Source organism: Chanos chanos, chromosome 2 (assembly GCF_902362185.1).
Source record: "Chanos chanos chromosome 2, fChaCha1.1, whole genome shotgun sequence".
Taxonomy (NCBI): Eukaryota; Metazoa; Chordata; class Actinopteri; order Gonorynchiformes; family Chanidae; genus Chanos; species Chanos chanos.
The window spans coordinates 24,468,894-24,487,132 of NC_044496.1; the positions used below are offsets into that span (position 1 = coordinate 24,468,894).

The following is an 18,239-nucleotide window of genomic DNA, read 5'->3' on the forward strand; positions in this document are numbered from 1 at the left end:
GTGGCGTTGCGCCGTTCATTAACACCTCAATAATTAGTTAACAATAGCCCTAATGGGTAACACTAATGGAGGAAGCAAGAGATTTAGTTGTTTCTTATTTTTAGGTGGACGGTTAGATCCCTCGTCACGTTGTCTTGACCACTGATCATAATCAGTGATTTAGGTTACCAGAGTTAATTGTACTCTAATTACACAAACATATGAATGATCCAAAATCTCTACACCAAAAGAACAATGTCCACATCCAAGCGTGAAATGATATCTAAAAAGATATCTTGAAACGTCACTCTAACATTTTATGGAAGAGGAAGCATAAAATGTTAACTGCAGTGATGATGATTATGAAGATGATGATGATGATGATGATGATGATGATGTGAGAAAGGTGAGTAAAATTATCAGCGATAAACACCAAGTGGTATTTTAAACCTAATGTCTTCATGTTGTCGATTAATCATGAAACAGTAAAAGATTTGTAATATTCAGGTTATTTGGGATAGAGCAAAATGCTGAAAGCAACACTTCCATTGGGTAACTGTTGCGCTGACAAGTAAAAAAGATTAGTAAATTTGCTCCACCTACCGGACAATGTTAGTTCATACAGCGCTTTTTTAAAACCTCAAACTGAAAAGGGAAATTGAGATTTGGGTACAATCCTGTGCAGTTTTGCGGTCTTTATATTAGTCTCAAGTCTGCCCTGTCTCAGTTGAAGTAACTATTTGATGATAATAAAACTAATGATAGTGCTGTCCAGCAAATTACGTTGCAAATGCTTTCATAAACCAGGGTACAGGACGACTCTAAAAACAAGGACCGCCTTCGTGAACCTTAACAACATATTAAGCGTTAAACGTGTCTAAATGAGAATCTATAGTAAACATTGCCATTTCTCAACTTAGGTATGTCCCCAGTCCTCTTAGTATGTGTTCAATCCACAGCCTTTTTTTTTTTATTTTATTTTTTTTTTACGACGGACCAGTAATTACAAGGTGTCCTGATTGACATGGCTATTTAACTCCCACGTGCTTGGACAATGATTAACATCTGCGGTTTTACGACGTGCTCAGTCAAACTGCGAGTCTTTGGATGATACAATGTCAAAGTGACTATAACCTTCTCTTTATTTTAGCCCTAAAGAATGGTGGAGTGTTTCAGTATTTCTTTCTCGGTCTCACTAAGACTGAATGAATGATACACTCTGTAAAGAGAGAAAAAAAGGTTAGAATATTTTTCAATGAGATTCTTTAGACTGGAATGACTTGCTGCTGTACAGAAAAGCAAAAACATTTCCATGTGTTGGTATTACTGACTGCATGTTTGTTTCTTAGATGAGAAGGGCATGTGACACTGTACACTGTGTTCAGACGAACCACAGAGTAAATGGTCTCAAATGTAAAACACGGGCACCCTATGCTCACCCACTCTCAGCATGATTACAGGAAACTGATAAAGCAAACATGCTTCAACCTTGAGGACATCTGACATTAACCAACTGAAAACAGAGTACACATCTACTACTCAACTCAGGGGATTGTGAGAGTCAAAAACAGTCCAAAGTCCAGCAGGGTTCCTGTAGTACATGGGTCACGCCTAGTCTGTATTCCCTGTCCCCTAAACTGTGCTGAGTTTACATGGGTTCTACAGATTTGATTTGTCATTTCAACACTGTGATGGCCATCACATTGGTGAATCACAATTAGAGACTTCAGTGATTGTTTATGAAATGCATCAGTCCAAATCACAAACACAAACGGAGACCAACTTCCAACATGTCGCCCACGCTCAGTTAGGAGCACAGAAAACACAATGCAAGTGTGATTCTGGTTCCCAATAATGGAGAAACAGGCTATTGTCCATTCCATAGTCTTAAAGGGAGTAGGAACAGCACTTAAGACTTAGATGGCTGGACATCTTTGTGATTGATTCTGATTCTTTCTGTAGGCACACAAAACAGGAGTATCCAACATTAATTAATTTAATTCACGCGTGTATACAGAGTGAATGCTGGAAGCTATACAATCAAAAGTTCTCAAGAGTGAGAGGCCTATGGTCATTACCAACATCTGTGTGAAGAGTTGTTTTAAATATAGGCATATGTTTATGTATCCAGGACGAACAGGATTCAGTGTGGCAAGACATACTTCATACACTTACACAAAACACACTTCATTCTGTCACCTAAACCTTTAGCCACAGATGAGCTGGACAAAGTCTACTCAACTGAAATGCCACAATCCGCTTTGCTCTAGACACTGATATCATTTTTGAAGACATTTATAAACTCTAAGAGAATGTGAAAAGCTGGTTGTTCTTTTAATTTAAATACAATTTGAGCAGTAACATAAAAGCAGATTAAACAAATGTCTTACAGAACAGTATTTTTTACGTGTGTACATATATATATATTCATTCATATATAATTTTCTATGTCAAAAAAATGGATCAGAAAGATGGAAAACGACACAGGGGACTAATACAATTCTTAACATGTAAAACATTTCTTTTAACTGGCTACCATCTGTCGGTCTTACTCATTTATTAAACATAAACATTCATTAAACTATATCATTTGACATGTAAGGTTGAAAAAATAATAACTGGACCTTATACAAAACAGAACATCATAAGAACCTGTAACCATAAATTTTAACCTATCTATTATGTCAAACTTAACAGCAATATGGGTTAAAATACAAAATATAGTGATCTGTTTACATTTAACAAAATCTACTTTAGAGTCCACCCAGTATGTTTTTAAATATAAGATTCCCATTTTGAACCATTTCCCAATATATGTCCCTGCTATTTCATGAAAGCATTTTTTTAACCACAAAAATATAAGCTACAGCGTCATATGGTACAATTACAGCGTGTCTATCTTTGGTTTTCTATTCATTCATATGCTTAGTGGTACATAAAGCATAACTGTATCAAATCTAGAGATTGCACATCTATAACCATTGAAAGGGAGTATTTCTTACAATCTAATATAGTATAAAATATAAAGAAAGATTTCTATCATACATGCTGGATAAAGCAGCTTTGCGGGGCACTGTGAAGCCTTTTTTTGTTTTTTTTTTAGGTGGTTGGTGGGGGGGGGGGGGGGGGGGGGGGGGACTCATAGCACTTATAATATATCCCAGTCACTTGGACAGCTGTATGCAGCATAGACAAACAATAGAGAGTGAGTTTCAGAGCTGACGTCAGTACAGTTCTGTGGTGCCGGTGGTGGGAATATCTTGAAAACAAACTTTCTGTACAATCCATGTCTGTCTGGTGGTAGGACATTCAAAGAAGTCATCATTCATCCTGGTATTCTGTGTTATTCTTTGAGGTGCACTTCTGTTTGAGAAGCAGTTAGTTTCATTAGAATGGAGTTAGGGCCCCAGAAGATTTCATATGGGGCACTGCTATGACTCCTGACAGCACACACAGACAAACATTTGGGAGGCGATTAGGATATCTGACTGTAGTGTAGGAGGTCCCTGAGTGTGGCTAACCTCCTGTGCTAATGATGGCTAAGCTCTCCTTTACCACAGCTGGGGAGGAGAGGAGAGGAGAGGAAGGAGAGGAGAGAGGGACAGCGGGTGATTGAGGAAGAGGACCAGCGAGTTTGTGGTCGTCTCTTCAGTGCTGTAGGCCATGCTGTCGCATGACCATCTTTGGGGATCAGGGTATCAAGTGCAGGCTGCAATCTACCGAGAGAAAAAGAAAGAAAACATGTAAACAAAAAAACAACAACTAACCAAACAAACAAAAAAACTCAATAACATTTTATCCTGAGTGAAAGTCATAATATTATAATGAGTATCTCTGACTAATCAACCAGCAAACTGACTCTCTTCTGTATGAAGTCATTTAGTAATATGTTATGAGTAGTATGTCATGAGTCATAAGTCATGAGGCAAAAAGCTGTACCTGCCAGGGGCTGTTAAGGGTCACGCTCTTTCTTCACTTTTACATCTCCAGCCAAGATGGTGGAGATCTCTCCCTGCATGAATGCCCAGGGCACGTTAGAGCCCACCAGAGGACACTTCTCCCCACTGGGGCAGTACACCTCACTTCCTGAGCCCTGCCTACGGATGAAGTCCCTGGTGCAGGGGAAGCAGAACTTATGTCCACCCACAGACGGGCACTGGACAAAGTGTGTGTCTTCCAGCCGCTCATGACAGATGGTACAGCAGAGAGGGGTACCTCCTGCTCCTGTTGACTCACCGCCCGTTACCGCGCCTTGGTCTGCCGCTCCTGCTGAGGGCATTGCCACGGCCGACGCCGCTCCCGCCGAGCTGCTGCTGGCCGAGGTGTCCCCGTTTCGTGATGCAAGGCGACGCTGGCCTGCTGGCGAGGCAGCCAGGGGACTGCTGCTGTTCTGTCTGCCAGTGGAGGACGAGTGGGCAATCCCAGAGCTACTGCCACTGCCGCTAGGAGCGTCTTTCGGTGACTGTCCGGTCGTGCACACATTATCTGCCACGCTCATCAGTGCTGTGATAGGGGAGGGGTCTGTTCCGTGGGAAACCAAACCCTCCGGGAGAGCTGGGGGCTGACCTGTGCCTTGGAGCGAGGTGGTGGACATGTGTGCAGTCATACCTGGGTACGTGCCCAAGGGCCAGTGCTGGCGGAGCTGCTCTTCCGTGCCAATCCTTTCTCCGCCCTCTGGTTCAGGCGACGCCTTGCGCCTGCGTGCCCGCGGTGCCCCAGGGCGACTTATGTGGCAAAGGGCGGTGGGCAGCATGGAACAGTTGGCATCTAGATAAGGCTGAGGGAGGGCATCAGGCGCTGGAGCATCTTTGAAGGCCCGCACCGCGTCGCTAAGCAACTCAGAGAGAAGGCGCCAGTCACCTGTGCCGTGCCGCTTCTCGTACTCCACATATTTGTAGCCTGAGTTAATGACCTTGCCAGTATCTTTCTGGCAGTCAAGGAACATCTGTTTGACTAGTCCCAGCAAGCTAGAGAACACATTGCCTGAGCCACAAGGATACTCGACAAAAACTTTCAGCTCAAACTCTAAGCCCAGCTTAGCGTCAAAGGCAAACACTCTTCCCACCAGGTTGTGTTCTTTTTTGAAGCGCACGTTAAAGGGAGTGCAGCTGGTTAGGGTAAGCAAGGTGTCTCGCACAGCTTTGGGACGTCCAGACCAGTCATCCGCACGGTTCCGCACACTTTCTGAGAGCTCAGCCAAGGCTTCGGCGTTCCTCTGCTTTTCCTTCAGCTCCTTCTCAAACTCTGGGCTCATAAAGGGTACCATGCCCATCCCCATGCCCAAGGCTTGCCGCTTACTAATCTCACTAAGCATGGGAGTGGAGATGGTCAAAGGTGCAGTACCTGGTCTGGCATTCAGACTTGGCACTGCAGCCAACAGGCCATGTGGAGGTCCAACAAGACCCTGAGCCATCAGGTTGGGGGGTACTGGCCCAACCATAGGCCTTCTAGCATTAGGACTTTGTCTGCTAACTTCTGAAGGACCCCCATCCTCCATTCTCGCCAGTCCATTAGGAAGTCGAGCAGGCACGCCATAATCTCCTCTTCCGCGCTCAAAACGCTCTGTAGGTGGCCTACCTCCTTCAAGAGGTCCATCCTTCCCACCTGGCCCGTGTTTACCAGGCTGAGGACCGGGGGACCTGCCATCCTGCATCACATGTGTTCTTTTTAGCTGCCGTGCTGTGTCAATGAGAAACTCAATTCTGTCTGCACCCTCGTAGTTGACGCACCCTCGACATACGGCCTCGCTAAAATCCCAGATCATAGCCCAAGGCATCTTTGGCAAGTCGCAAAGGTAGCACCATTGCCGCCTGGAAGATGCCTGCGAGGAGGAGGACATATTTGATAGGCCCTCGCGATCTTGCGTTCTCAAATCCACCCTGATTTTCTTTGAACGTCAACACCCAATAGTTTCTGAATAATTCCTTTCACGTTACTACCGAATATACGATATCTTCGTTAACTTTATTTCATCCAGTTTGAAGAAGTTTGGTGTTTCTCTTTAGTCGCTTGCGCCGCCGAGGAGTTTCTCTGGAAGACGCTGGAAAGTTACACAACTCTGGTAAGGTGCATTGTGGGATATGTGGTTCCTTTCATTTTCAGGCGAGCGCGGGGAAGCAAGAGTGGGCTGGTAGAAATATAAGCCGAGAATGTTTCCCCGTGTTGGAATTGTCTACTGCATAATCGAAAGTTGTTTATATGCAAGTAACTTTGTTTACGTTCAGAATTCCCAAAACGCAGTAAGCAATGATTTTAGAGTTAAAACCAGACATTATCGTAATCGCAACAGAGCCGAATTAACAGAGGTAACCCATGTAAAAATAAAAATTTATACATGAAGTCATACATAACCTGCTCTGTCTTAAATGGTTTTATTATTGTTGTTAACTGGGCTATTTCCACATGGTAGGGTCAGAACTAAGTATTTTAGTTTAAAAGACACAGATTTACCCAGATTTGAAAGACAATTTACTGTGTGGTATACAGATATAATAGTAAAATGGCAGTAAATTAAGGACAAAGAAAACAATGGCAATACACCTATGTTTGAGGAATAGAGTGACATCGTTTTCGCGTTGAAGTCAATTAAACCCAAATACCCACAGTGCACCACAAGATTTCAGATCGTTAACATCACTTCCTGAATTTCCTCCCACGCAAGTTCTAAACTTCCGCTTTTGACTAAGGAAACTGATATACATCGAAGTTTTGGAGAAGGGTCGTTGTAACCAACGAAATGATTACAGCAGCAGTACCATGAACATATATTTGCACGCGCTCTAATTCTGGTAAAAATGCTTGCTGAAATAGCGTATCTTGCGGTACTTTGGAACCTGTAATTAGGCAACGGCACAAAGTATAAGTTTGAAGAACGCATTCATAGTAATTATTATCTTCTGTGAACGAGGAAGAACTGACCGTGAATCATGACGCCGTCAGTTTGATTCGCTCTTTTACTGGCTCCATTGTTTGATGGGCTTGAATGCGTTTACTGTTTCAAATTTTCAACTTTTTGTATGTTCTTGAATGAATACCAAAGTCCTAAGATTAAACAAGCTTACTGAATGAGACCTTAGATGATCTTATGAAATGTCATCATTTTATCTCATGGACAGCCCAGATTCTTTTAAAACACCAAGGAGGGTATAAGGATTAAAACAAGAATCACACGAATGTAAAATAATTTTTTACTTTTTGTTGTTGTTCATGATCACAGGTACTGGTATACATACATACTTACATTTTCACCAACAATATAGATAAGACATGATCCAAGTACGTACATCACACACACACACACACACACACACATAGATATATAATCCACTAGCAAGTAATGTGTAGAACTTGTAAGACAATAGAATGGCATAAATATGCACACCTCTGCCACGCAACATTCAGAGAATCTTTTTTAAAGATGACTTTGTGGGTTATGGATATTTCAGCTTTCAATGTGAGTTTCAGTCTGCTGCTTATGGTCTGATGAATCTGCGGTGACTGAACTGGGTGTTGGTGTGGAGCGGCAATGGTGTCCACACGCTGTATACATCCCCCGGATCAAGAAGAGAAGGGAGATGGCAGCATAGTAGCTTCCGTAGATGATGAACTTAAAAGCAACAATAATAAGAAAAAGTATTTAGCTTCTGCTGAGGTCCCTTAGGGACTTCTATTCATGTTATTATTATGTTACTATGTTATCATATTGAAATCAGTTGTACAACTAGTGTTTGCTTCTATGCATCCATGCCACCTTTGCAGCAGATCACACATAAGTTGCACAAACACTAACCATCACAGAAAAACAGCTGTTTCTGGAGCTGTTTTCGTGTGGTCAGTGGTAGTCAAGATCAGATGAGATCAGCTTGAGGAGAACATGGATTTTTATTGGGTATCTATGCATTTCTAATTATTTACCACTAGGTGTCACTCTAGGTTTTCCTGGGGACACTCTTATGTGTGAGTAAATCTGCACAAACTCTAAACACACTTGACATATCCAGTCATGCCCCTTGAAAGCAACTGATTAGCTGCACTTGCCATGCTGGATCATGGTTAGAGCAGAGTGCATACACAAGAGTGACTGCCTACTCACGCTCTATTATTCTTAGTGAACACGATATTTTTTCTGTTATTTTGATCACACTTGTCAACTATGATTTAAAAAGTGAGATATACATTACTTTTGACAACAAGCCAAATGCACTCATGTTGGAGGTGTGTGTGTATACACGTGTACCTGGGTGACAATATCCAGGCCCAAAGCAGTGTCATCAACAACAATAGCTGTGATAACAGTTTGGAGAGCCAAGGCTGTGAAGGTGTTTATCCCAAAGGTCAAAGCATAGCACTCCATCGAAAGGTTAGATGCTATTTGGAATCTCTCAGGGGGAAAGAAAGCAATAGAAACAAAAGTAAAGGAGCAGGTAATTTATCAAATAAATAGTAATGGTCTCTAAGCTTGTAATTTTCCACAGCACAAGAGAAGTGATGCAATTTGTAGACCATAACTAGTGCCAGTCTGGTGCCATGCCATCAAATGATCCTCTAGTTGAATGAAAATCAACGTGATACATACACAAAACCACTACTGTGAAGTAAATGTGCATGAGCTTACGTGGTAATGGTAATCAGCAGCATGTAGGAGGCTTTGAAGATGACGTAACCAGCGTAGCACAGCCAGATGTTGCTGGTCAGACCCATGAGGAAAATACAGCCAGCGCCCACAGCAGAAAACATGCCAAGCGCCAACTCACCCCACACCTCCCACCTAACCTTCACATGGCTCACCGAGACGGCTGCAGCCGCACCTGCAACATTGGAATAAACCTGACTTCAGCTGCAATTAACATGAACATTAACCAATCTATTGCCTTAACTGCTGCAGATACAGACCATAGAGGGTATGGTCAAATAGAATACCTAATACTATTAAAATGGTTTAAAACAGTGAGATGGTTTTACTAAGATCATTTTGTCCTCATTTTATAACCTGAAAATTACTTCTAATGAGTCATCTGAAAGATTGTTTTACTGTGTTCATGACGTTTTATTTGTGCAAAGCCAGGGTACAATACAGAAAAAATATAGCTGGTGTGAATCTAACAAAATCTTTAATGGTGAGAGTGCACACACAGTTATGTAATGCTCACACCATGTACAGTTTATGTTGAAATCTTGTGTAAGACTGACTCTCACCCACAAGTGTGCAGACAGCTTCTACTCCTCCATTATAGACAGATGAGGTACTGGATGGTTCAATGTGATCCCACATAAGTTGAATGTAGTTGAATACTTGTCCATACCCAGCTGTGGCAAGAGCCCACCACAGAGACCAAAGAATCAGTTTTCTGGAGGTATATGATTCCCTTAGACTGCTCCAGAGCACCTGACCACCGTGTAATATATTCTTTTTACTGAACCATCCTCCAGTCTCCAATCCCTGCACAGCATCCGATCCCTTGCCACTCTCCTTCCCTGCTGCCTCTTCCGTCCCATTCTGCTGAGTATTCAAAGCTGTACTCATTCCCTTGCTAAAAAACATGCCACGTTGGGGCATGGGCAGGCTTAGAGAGATAAGGAATGCCATGCCCATTAAGGCCAGAGTGATGGTATTGACATGGAAGTAACTTGTGCCGGCTAGAGAGATTAGCAGCTGTCCCAGCGTGGCACCAAAAGTGAAGCCTGAGAGCATTGCACTGCGGAGGTAACCTGTGGCACGCTGGTAGCGTTCGGCTGGGATTATGCTGTAGATGTAGGAGAAGTAGGCCACCTCCATGGATGTTACCACCGCATAGTTAACCTGAAGATAGGTCATGGCTGCCAAACTTTTGGCAAAACACAGTAGCAGGTAGTTAATAATAAGGAACAGGCCTTGGAGCACGATTAGAGGTTTGTAGCGCAGAAAGTCCGTCAGGAGAAAGACAGGAAAGAGGATGGCCAAATAGGAATAAGTCCATATTGGGAACAGGTAGTTTGTCACCTGGAACAATAAAGAATAAGAACGATAAAGCGGTATTCTTTATGGGCAAGCAACAAACCCCCCCCCCCCCAGAAAACCCCCTGAAAAACCACACTGACAATGCTAGTACTCTTACCACTTCCTCAGAGATGTTTTTTGGCCCCACAAGGTATGGTGTAAGAAAAGGCTCAGCCGGTCTACAGTTGGCAAAGAAGCCATAAAGTGAGAGCACCGTGGTCGGATAAATCCAGCCAGAGCTCTCTATCTTCTCCCAGCATTTCATTCTCAGTTACCAGATTAGAGGTGCTCTCAAGCACATTGAACACCTCAAGGGTTCTTGTAGAAAATCTGTAGATTTCTGTAATCTACTTTGACGGCGCTGAGTTGATGGTCGTTCTCTCTGAGAGAGTGATGTCTTCAGTTACTGTGCTCAAGTGAGACACATGTGATGTTTGAATGCGTGATTGGGAACTTTGAAAAGAGGAGTATGGGGTTACTTATTACCATTAAGGATTGTAAAAACAAAAAAAAAGACACGTGTGTACATCGAGTGTGTTCATACTACTTTTATCAGCGAACTCTGGTCTCAGCAGTCTTGTTTTATGACCTTTACTAGGGATCAGGTGGACTGGATGACAGCAGAAGTGAGAGGGGACTTATACCATGGAAATGTCAGCTGAACATCTTGAACCAGCTCCCAATTTTTCTGCTGTTTTCTAAAATTAATTTTGAGAGATGAAGGGAACAGAAACTCAGCTTAAATGAACATGTGGGCTACCTGCAACAAATTCAGTTTACCACTCACAAGACACACATAATTAAGGTCCACCAATTCTATTGTGAGATTTTATATCAGGTTTAGTAACTGCATGGAATCACGTATAATGTGTATATTTCAATGAGATCATCCAGAAGAATTAATAACGTAGCTGTATTTCAGTTCCCCACACAAGGTCATGATTAGTAAAAATGGCAAACTAACCAACCGCCACAACTGCGCTTGCGCATGTGTATCTCCGGATAAGTGTCTGTCGCTATGGCTGCAGTTTGTTGACAGTGCATTTGTGAAAAGGCACGATGAGGCTAAAACGATTCCACATCCGATATTATCCACCAGGTAATTACAAACCACATTAAGCATCTTTACTAACTTTACAATGGTTTAGAATGTTAGTTGAATACATGAGATATCTCGGCATTTGGAAGATACGAGGTTGATTTCTGTATCTTAGAAAACAGACAATATGAAAAAAAATGGCTAACTTCCGAAATCAAGTTAACTCTGTTTAAATCTGTGTGTGGCAAATGACAGTTTGCTGAGCAGAGCAGGGTACTGTGATGCGATACAGTTGTTCATGCAAGTTATATTCAGCACAACAGGGCTATTCAGTAATTATTTATACAAGGCAATTCCAGCAATAGTAACATAGTGCAAATGCTCCTTTTGTCCACAGGAATAATTTTGGACTATGAGAAGGCAGGACTTTTAAAGACTAAATCCATAGATCTACTAGATTTGACCCCTGAGTAAGTTGGAATCCTTACAAAGCAGCTATTTGGCTGCTTCCTTCCATGAGGTTGAGTAGCACAGTGTTTTGCAAGTGTATCTGCGATGGTACAAATTCATTACTAAAAGTTCAAACTTTTAAAATGTAAGTTTAGCGTTAATAAATCTAAACCTACCAAATACGTCCTATTTGTAACCGCTTGGTAACTGTACGTAAATATTGTACAGAATTATACGTCTTAAATGAAGTTGTTTCCCCGTTGAGTGCAGTAATGGATTGCTACACATGCTGTAATTTAAATGATTGGCTACCCCTACGGTGTAGTCACAATGTTCAATTGCAATTTATATAGTAAAACAGGGGAATACAAAATAACCTTTTCATTTACAGGAATTCATTAATGGTTGTTCCTAAAGAAAGGTTAAGGTAAATCTCCTCTGCATAAAACAGGACGGACGTAGATGCACTGATAACGGAGATCACAGAAACCGAGCCACTGATCACAGCATCTCGCGTTGACCAGGTCAAGGTGCTGATCAAAAGACTGCAGGAGAAACTTGGTCAAAAGGATGACCACACGTTCTTCCTATTCAAGGTTAATATTAGATATTAACTACTTTTGAAAAATATAACTCCGTTTTATAATAGCCATAGTATGAACAATCAGCGGCTGGCATCTTGCTCGGACATTTCCATTGCTTTTTCCAGGCGTGCAAAAAGCAAAAGTAAAAGTTCTCTTGCTAAAACAAAGCACTGTAAGTAGAGTCAAAGTATCCCTCAAAAACTTGTGCGCCGTATATGTGACCAGTACGGATGTTTTGACTTCTGTAACTGAAAAAAAGCTGCTTTATTGGAGTTATGAGTGTCAAAATGATAGATCTTCTGAGAATAATAAATGGACTTCCTTTCCGTTTGCCTCAAGTTTAGAAACACGGTACTGATGTTCCTAAATTGACCACTAGATGGCCGTAAATGGTCAATGATGGTGTCGGTGGTACATCAAAGGCAAAGTAATTACGTATGGAAATTAAACGCTCAGGCTTATAGATCTGGAGTGAATTAATGCAGTTAAGTGCCCTGTTTCGAAATACATGTCTTTTTTGCTCTCTCCTTGTTTCCCCAGGCACTCCAGGCCCACATCCTTCCTCTGACGAACGTTGCCTTCAATAAATCAGGGTCTAGGTGAGTTTATCTGAACTGCTCTTCATCTCCGCAGCTCTGAGTGCACAGAAACAGAGACGAGTGAATTACGGGGCGCAACAGAGCTAGAACAGCTTCTCCCTTCACTTGTTCCCTGTATCTGTCTTTCTCTCTCTCTCCTTCTGCAGTTTTATAACTGGGAGCTATGACAGGACTTGTAAAATATGGGACACGGCATCAGGAGAAGAACTACACACACTGGAGGGCCACAGGAATGTGGTGTATGCGATAGCATTCAACAACCCTTACGGGTAACAACTCTCTCTCTCTCTCTGATTTTCTGTTCTCTCTCCACCCAATACTATCACTCTTCCAGAGTATCTGTATAGGCATTCTCTCTCTCTCTCTCTCTCTCTCTCTCTCTCTCTCTCTCCCTCTGTCTCTCTCTCTCTCCCTCTCTCTCTCCCTCTCTCTCTCTCTCTCTCTCTCTCCCTCTCTCTCTCTCTCTCTCTCTCTCTCTCCTTTCACTAGACTGACCAGCCTTGATGTCTTTAGGCTCTCTGTGTTTTTCTCTGTCTCTCTCTGTTTTCCTCTCCCTCTTCACTGCCTCGGCTGGGTTAGAGTGCCGCAGGGTGAATTGTGTTGTTTGGTATTAATGGGAGCATTTGTCATTTTGAGTTATAACAGTAGCCCTTGCCCTTTTCCCTTTACCCTCTTTACTCACTCTCTCTCTCTCTCTCTCTCTCTCTCATTCAGGGACAAGGTTGCCACTGGCTCCTTTGATAAGACCTGCAAATTATGGAGTGCTGAGACAGGGAAGTGCTTCTACACTTTTAGAGGGCACACAGCAGAAATTGTATGTCTTATAAATTTGTGTTACTGTACAAACTGAACTAGTAAAGTTTCCATTTCATCCTATTACTGTCACTCTGATTTTGAAGCATAATACATTTATTTACTGATTTACTTCATTTTTAATTTGGTCCAGGTATGTTTGGCCTTTAACCCTCAGAGTACACTGGTTGCCACAGGCAGCATGGACACCACAGCTAAATTATGGGATGTTCAGACTGGGAAGGAGGTTTCCACCTTAACAGTGAGCTTTCTATCACTCTCCTTCACTCCTTTAGTTCAGGATCTTTCCATCAAGTGTTTGGTAGCTCATTTTAAGCTCATTTATCATTTTTTTCATGCCCTGATCCTCTCATACTGCACTCCTTCCCTTCACCAGTCCGAGACTCTCATCTTTCATTCTCTTCCTCTCATCCATCCTTCTTTCTTCTCTTCTTCACTACATTCTTATTTGCTTTTGCCTCTTAACATATTTTCCCCTTGACATCCCTTCTTTTCTCTCTTTCCTCCCTGTGGTTCAGTGTTATTTCTCAGTGGTTTTAATCATCCATTTCCTGTGATTTTTGTGCACTCATCCACCCATGTGTAAATGAATGAATTTGTTCATCAAATCAGTCATTATTTCTATCTATTGAATAATTCATCCATTCTCTCCTGTGGTGTTATGGTGTTTTGTGTTTGTCTTTGCACAGATTGTCCTGTTGCTTCATACTGAACACTACTATAGTGTGTTGAACAGGTTTTTTTTGTAGTACTCCTGGACTGAGATTGACTGAGAACACTTTTTATGGGTCCAATTAACACACACACTCATACACACACACACACACACACACACACACACACACACACACACACACACATACACGCACACGTACACAAAAAGAAAAGGGATGGGGATCATAGAGAGAGCAGTGAAGGGGGGGGGGGCAGGGTGTTTTAGAGATCTTGCTTTCTTTCCGCAGCACGTTGGTTAGCAGTGTGACTAAGCTCTCATAGAGCAGGATAGGGGGAGGGGCCTTTCCGCACGCATCATTTCCCCTTTAATTCTCCAATTATTCCTCTGCAAATCTAAATTATAAATCACGCCGCATCCAGAAGAAAGAATGTGTTTCTAAAGATTAATTGGATGAAAGTAATATTGTTTTTATGTCTTTGCTCAAGTGAAGTTTCTTTAGCTTACATTTACTGTTCCCTTCATCTTAACATGATAAAACGTCTCATTTCTCATTCGAACTTCTCATCTCTCTCTCTCCCTTTCTTTGTACCCCCCCCCCCCCATGTCAGGGTCACACTGCAGAAATTATCTCTTTGTCCTTTAACACAGTGGGTGATCAGCTGGTGACAGGCTCTTTTGACCACACAGTTACACTGTGGGACATTTCCTCTGGCAGGTAAGTGTGTGTTTGTATGTGTGACGTGTACTGATTTATCTTCTCCATGTTTATCAAAATCTTAATATGCACGATCTGAATATAACAGCAGTAAGCCACGGCCTGCCAGTCAGGTCTTCATTTGAAGCCAGTTCTACACTGTTTGCTCTCAAAGAGTCCGTATGTAGTACTTCCATTCAGATGTGAAACCGTGTTTCACATAATAGACCACAATCTCAACATTCTGTTAACCCTAGAAAATTCTACAAAGGTATTTACATGGCTCGGGACTGTTTATAATGTTTAGATGTTATTTTGTGTGTGTGTGTGTGTGTGTGTGTGTGTTTATAAGGCGTGTGCACACTCTGATGGGCCATGAAGCAGAAATCAGCAGTGTGCAGTTTAACTGGGACTGTTCTCTCATCGCTACAGGATCTATGGACAAGACCTGTAAGGTCAGTCTTCTTCAGTCTTTTTCATCAGTCATCAGCCATCATCTTTTTTTCTTCCTTCCCCTCTCTCTCTCTCTCTCTCTCTCTCTCACTTCCCACATCTTTCACATCTCATTTTAGTCTCTCTTCAGTATCATCGTTTTTATTGTTTCCTTCTCTTCATCGTTCACATCCCTCTCTCTCTCTGTCTCTCTCTCTGTCTCCTTCTCTCTCTCTCTGTCTGTCTCTCTCTCTCTCTCATTTTCTCTTAGTGCCCTCTGATGAGTCACCATCCCAGCTCATCACTTTCAAACTTAGATGTTCCTCAAAGGAGACACCCATGAAAGTGAATGATTTACATTTACATTTAAGAGTTTTGTCAGGGTTGGCATTTGTGTATGAAACAGTTTCTTGCTCTCTTTGTTTTGTGTGTGTGTGTGTGTGTGTGTGTGTAGGTATGGGATGCTGCAAGTGGCCAGTGTTTGGCTACTCTAGAAGGTCATAAAGATGAGGTGCTGGATGTTTGCTTTAATTACACAGGACAGCTGATCGCTACTGCCTCAGCTGATGGTAAAGTATACTCTCTCTCTCTCTCTCTCTCTCTCTCTCTCAGTCTCTCTATCAACCCAACTCAACCTAAAATTTCAATTAATTTTTGAAAGTGAAGGAAAGAGGTAAAAGAAAGAAGATTATGTTTTGGGTTTTAACCCCACACTGAGTTATATCAGAATGAAACCAACGTGGAACATCGTATTGACTTTAAAGTAGGTAGATCAAAGGAATGTGATAGGAATGTGAAAGGAATTCACTTTCTGTAACATCTTGAAACCAGCCAAAGACTTTTTCATAGTTGCTCTAACTTGAAAAACATTTTGTAAAATATTGACTTTAAAATTTGGATTACTGTCACATTCAGATCATTTGTATCTCCAGAAGGTACTACAGTTTCCTGTTTTGGGAACAGATCTTTAACTCTAATGACAGACTTTAATGATGGCATTTGGGTTGTGTTTACTGAACTCAGGCCTGTCTTTGTGTCTGGTAGGCACATCGCGTGTGTACAACGCAACCACATATGAGTGTATTTGTAAGCTGGAGGGGCATGAAGATGAGATCTCTAAGGTGAGTGTTGTGGTTCTGATGAATGGAGTGGTTTGCTGAAGTTAATGAGGTCCAGTGAATAGGATTATTTATGTCTGTGGGTAACTGTACACAATGGCTTTTCTTTTTTAGAAAAGACAAATCATTGATCATTGCTTCAGGCTGGCAGCTCCCTTAATCCCTGCTTTTATAATCTATTTTACTCTTCTCCTCTCTTATATGCTTCTTATATGTTTTTCTTCTTTTTTTCCTTGCTATTTTCTTCATGTATGTTTATCTGTCTTCAGTTGTTCATCACAACTGACCATACCAGTCTGTCACCTCTGTGCACATATGTTCTCTCTCTCTCTCTCTCCCCCTCTCTCTGTCTCTCTCAATCCAGAGTATTTCTATATCCTGTCGAGTTAAAAGACGCACACCCTCCCTGAACCTCTGCAGTAGTTTCTGTCATAGTAAAAACACACTAGTTTTGAGAATGCATCGAAGCATATGGTTGTTTGTTATTTTGGATATTGCTGCATGTTAAATGTGGTTTGGTCTATAGATCCTGGCTCATGTCATTCTCTCTCCCTCTCTCTGTGCGTGTGTTCAGGTGTGTTTTAACCCGCGGGGCAGTCGGGTGTTGACGGCCAGTGCTGATAAGACTGCGCGTCTGTGGGAACTGAACTCAGGCCTGTGTCTACAGGTGCTTGAGGGTCACTCTGATGAGATTTTTTCCTGTGCTTTCAATTATGAAGGAGACATCATCATTACAGGTAAATACATTCAGCCGTGCTCTCTCTCACACACACACATACAACGCATGCCAAAACGGCCACATCTACATGTGATGAGGATAAAAGACAATGTCTAGAACATAAGGTAACCACACTGTTGATCCTAGTGACCCAGGCTGTTCTTTTCTCTGCAGGCAGTAAGGATAACACGTGTCGAGTATGGCGCTGACTTAATCAGACAAGGAGGAGTCCAGTTCTGTGGAGGATAAACCCAGTATTAACAAACACACACTTTCACACATATCACTTCACTCTCCCCCCTGAGAAATCATCACAGATCATCAGAGAAGCACCGTATGTGGTGCATTCTGGGACATGAAGTAACCTCTTACCCTCACTGGCAAAATGTGAATGTGAAATGGAATCTGCTGATAAAACTAGTCTGAGTTTTCCAAGCTAGAGTCATGCTGCAGAGCTCTCCCTCTCTCTCTCTCTCTCACTCTCTCTCTGTGAGTGTGTAGCGCTGCATGTATTCCATAACAGACCTGAGGTTGATTAATGAATCTTACATTTATGAAAAAAACATCTGAAGTCAGGTCTAAAGTCACTGACATCTCTGGTTGAAATACACTGCAATAAAATTTCTGGTTTCCTAACTTAAAGACCTTTTTTGTATCTGTTCATAATGAAAGAAAAGGGGGTTATCACAGCACACGGTAGCTGGAATTAGATTCAGTGAAATTGGCTGATCTTTTGATTCACATGAAAAGTTTCTTTTCACCACCAGTTCGTGTTTATTCCTCTGTGTTCTAATTGAAGAGATGTGTGCCGCTCTTTTTCTCATTCACACATGTCCACTAAACCTTTTTAATGAGGATCATTGACATATGAATCACAGTACATAAATTTATTGGTTTTGAAAAGATAAATACATTCAATAATACAATTAGAGATTGGACAGTCGAGTTGTGTGCTTTGAATGCTGAGAGTAGAACACTATGTTACGACTAACGCAGAGAAAACTTTACAGACCGGAGCACGTAACGAAATTTACCTTTACATGACAAGTCGTACTCTAAATGTACTCTGACCACACTCTACTACTGTCTACCAGCGTTTCTCTGCTGCCATAACAACACACTCAGGGCATTTTTTTCCCCTCTGACTTCAAAGGTGCTTTA

The 18,239-nt window shown here is 41.9% G+C and overlaps 3 protein-coding genes across 3 annotated transcripts; 1 reads left to right on the plus strand and 2 right to left on the minus strand.

Annotated features, from left to right (window-relative positions):
• Nucleotides 1-3,123: 3,123 nt before the first annotated feature.
• Nucleotides 3,124-6,005, minus strand: irf2bp1 (interferon regulatory factor 2 binding protein 1). Its single transcript, XM_030766392.1, has 2 exons — nucleotides 3,919-6,005; nucleotides 3,124-3,695 (listed from the first exon to the last, which is right to left on the minus strand). The coding sequence occupies exon 1, from the start codon at nucleotides 5,816-5,818 to the stop codon at nucleotides 3,932-3,934; it is 1,887 nt and encodes a 628-aa protein (XP_030622252.1). The 5' UTR covers nucleotides 5,819-6,005; the 3' UTR covers nucleotides 3,124-3,695; nucleotides 3,919-3,931.
• A 1,415-nt stretch (nucleotides 6,006-7,420) lies between these two features.
• Nucleotides 7,421-10,220, minus strand: slc19a3b (solute carrier family 19 member 3b). Its single transcript, XM_030765181.1, has 5 exons — nucleotides 10,074-10,220; nucleotides 9,175-9,958; nucleotides 8,594-8,786; nucleotides 8,216-8,357; nucleotides 7,421-7,585 (listed from the first exon to the last, which is right to left on the minus strand). The coding sequence occupies exons 1-5, from the start codon at nucleotides 10,218-10,220 to the stop codon at nucleotides 7,421-7,423; spliced, it is 1,431 nt and encodes a 476-aa protein (XP_030621041.1).
• A 794-nt stretch (nucleotides 10,221-11,014) lies between these two features.
• Nucleotides 11,015-17,287, plus strand: daw1 (dynein assembly factor with WDR repeat domains 1). Its single transcript, XM_030766109.1, has 13 exons — nucleotides 11,015-11,054; nucleotides 11,392-11,464; nucleotides 11,896-12,040; nucleotides 12,569-12,627; nucleotides 12,774-12,896; nucleotides 13,342-13,441; nucleotides 13,574-13,681; nucleotides 14,725-14,831; nucleotides 15,163-15,265; nucleotides 15,697-15,811; nucleotides 16,287-16,363; nucleotides 16,935-17,097; nucleotides 17,253-17,287. Exons 1-13 carry the CDS (start codon nucleotides 11,015-11,017, stop codon nucleotides 17,285-17,287), a joined length of 1,248 nt encoding a protein of 415 aa, XP_030621969.1.
• The last annotated feature ends 952 nt before the right edge of the window (nucleotides 17,288-18,239 follow it).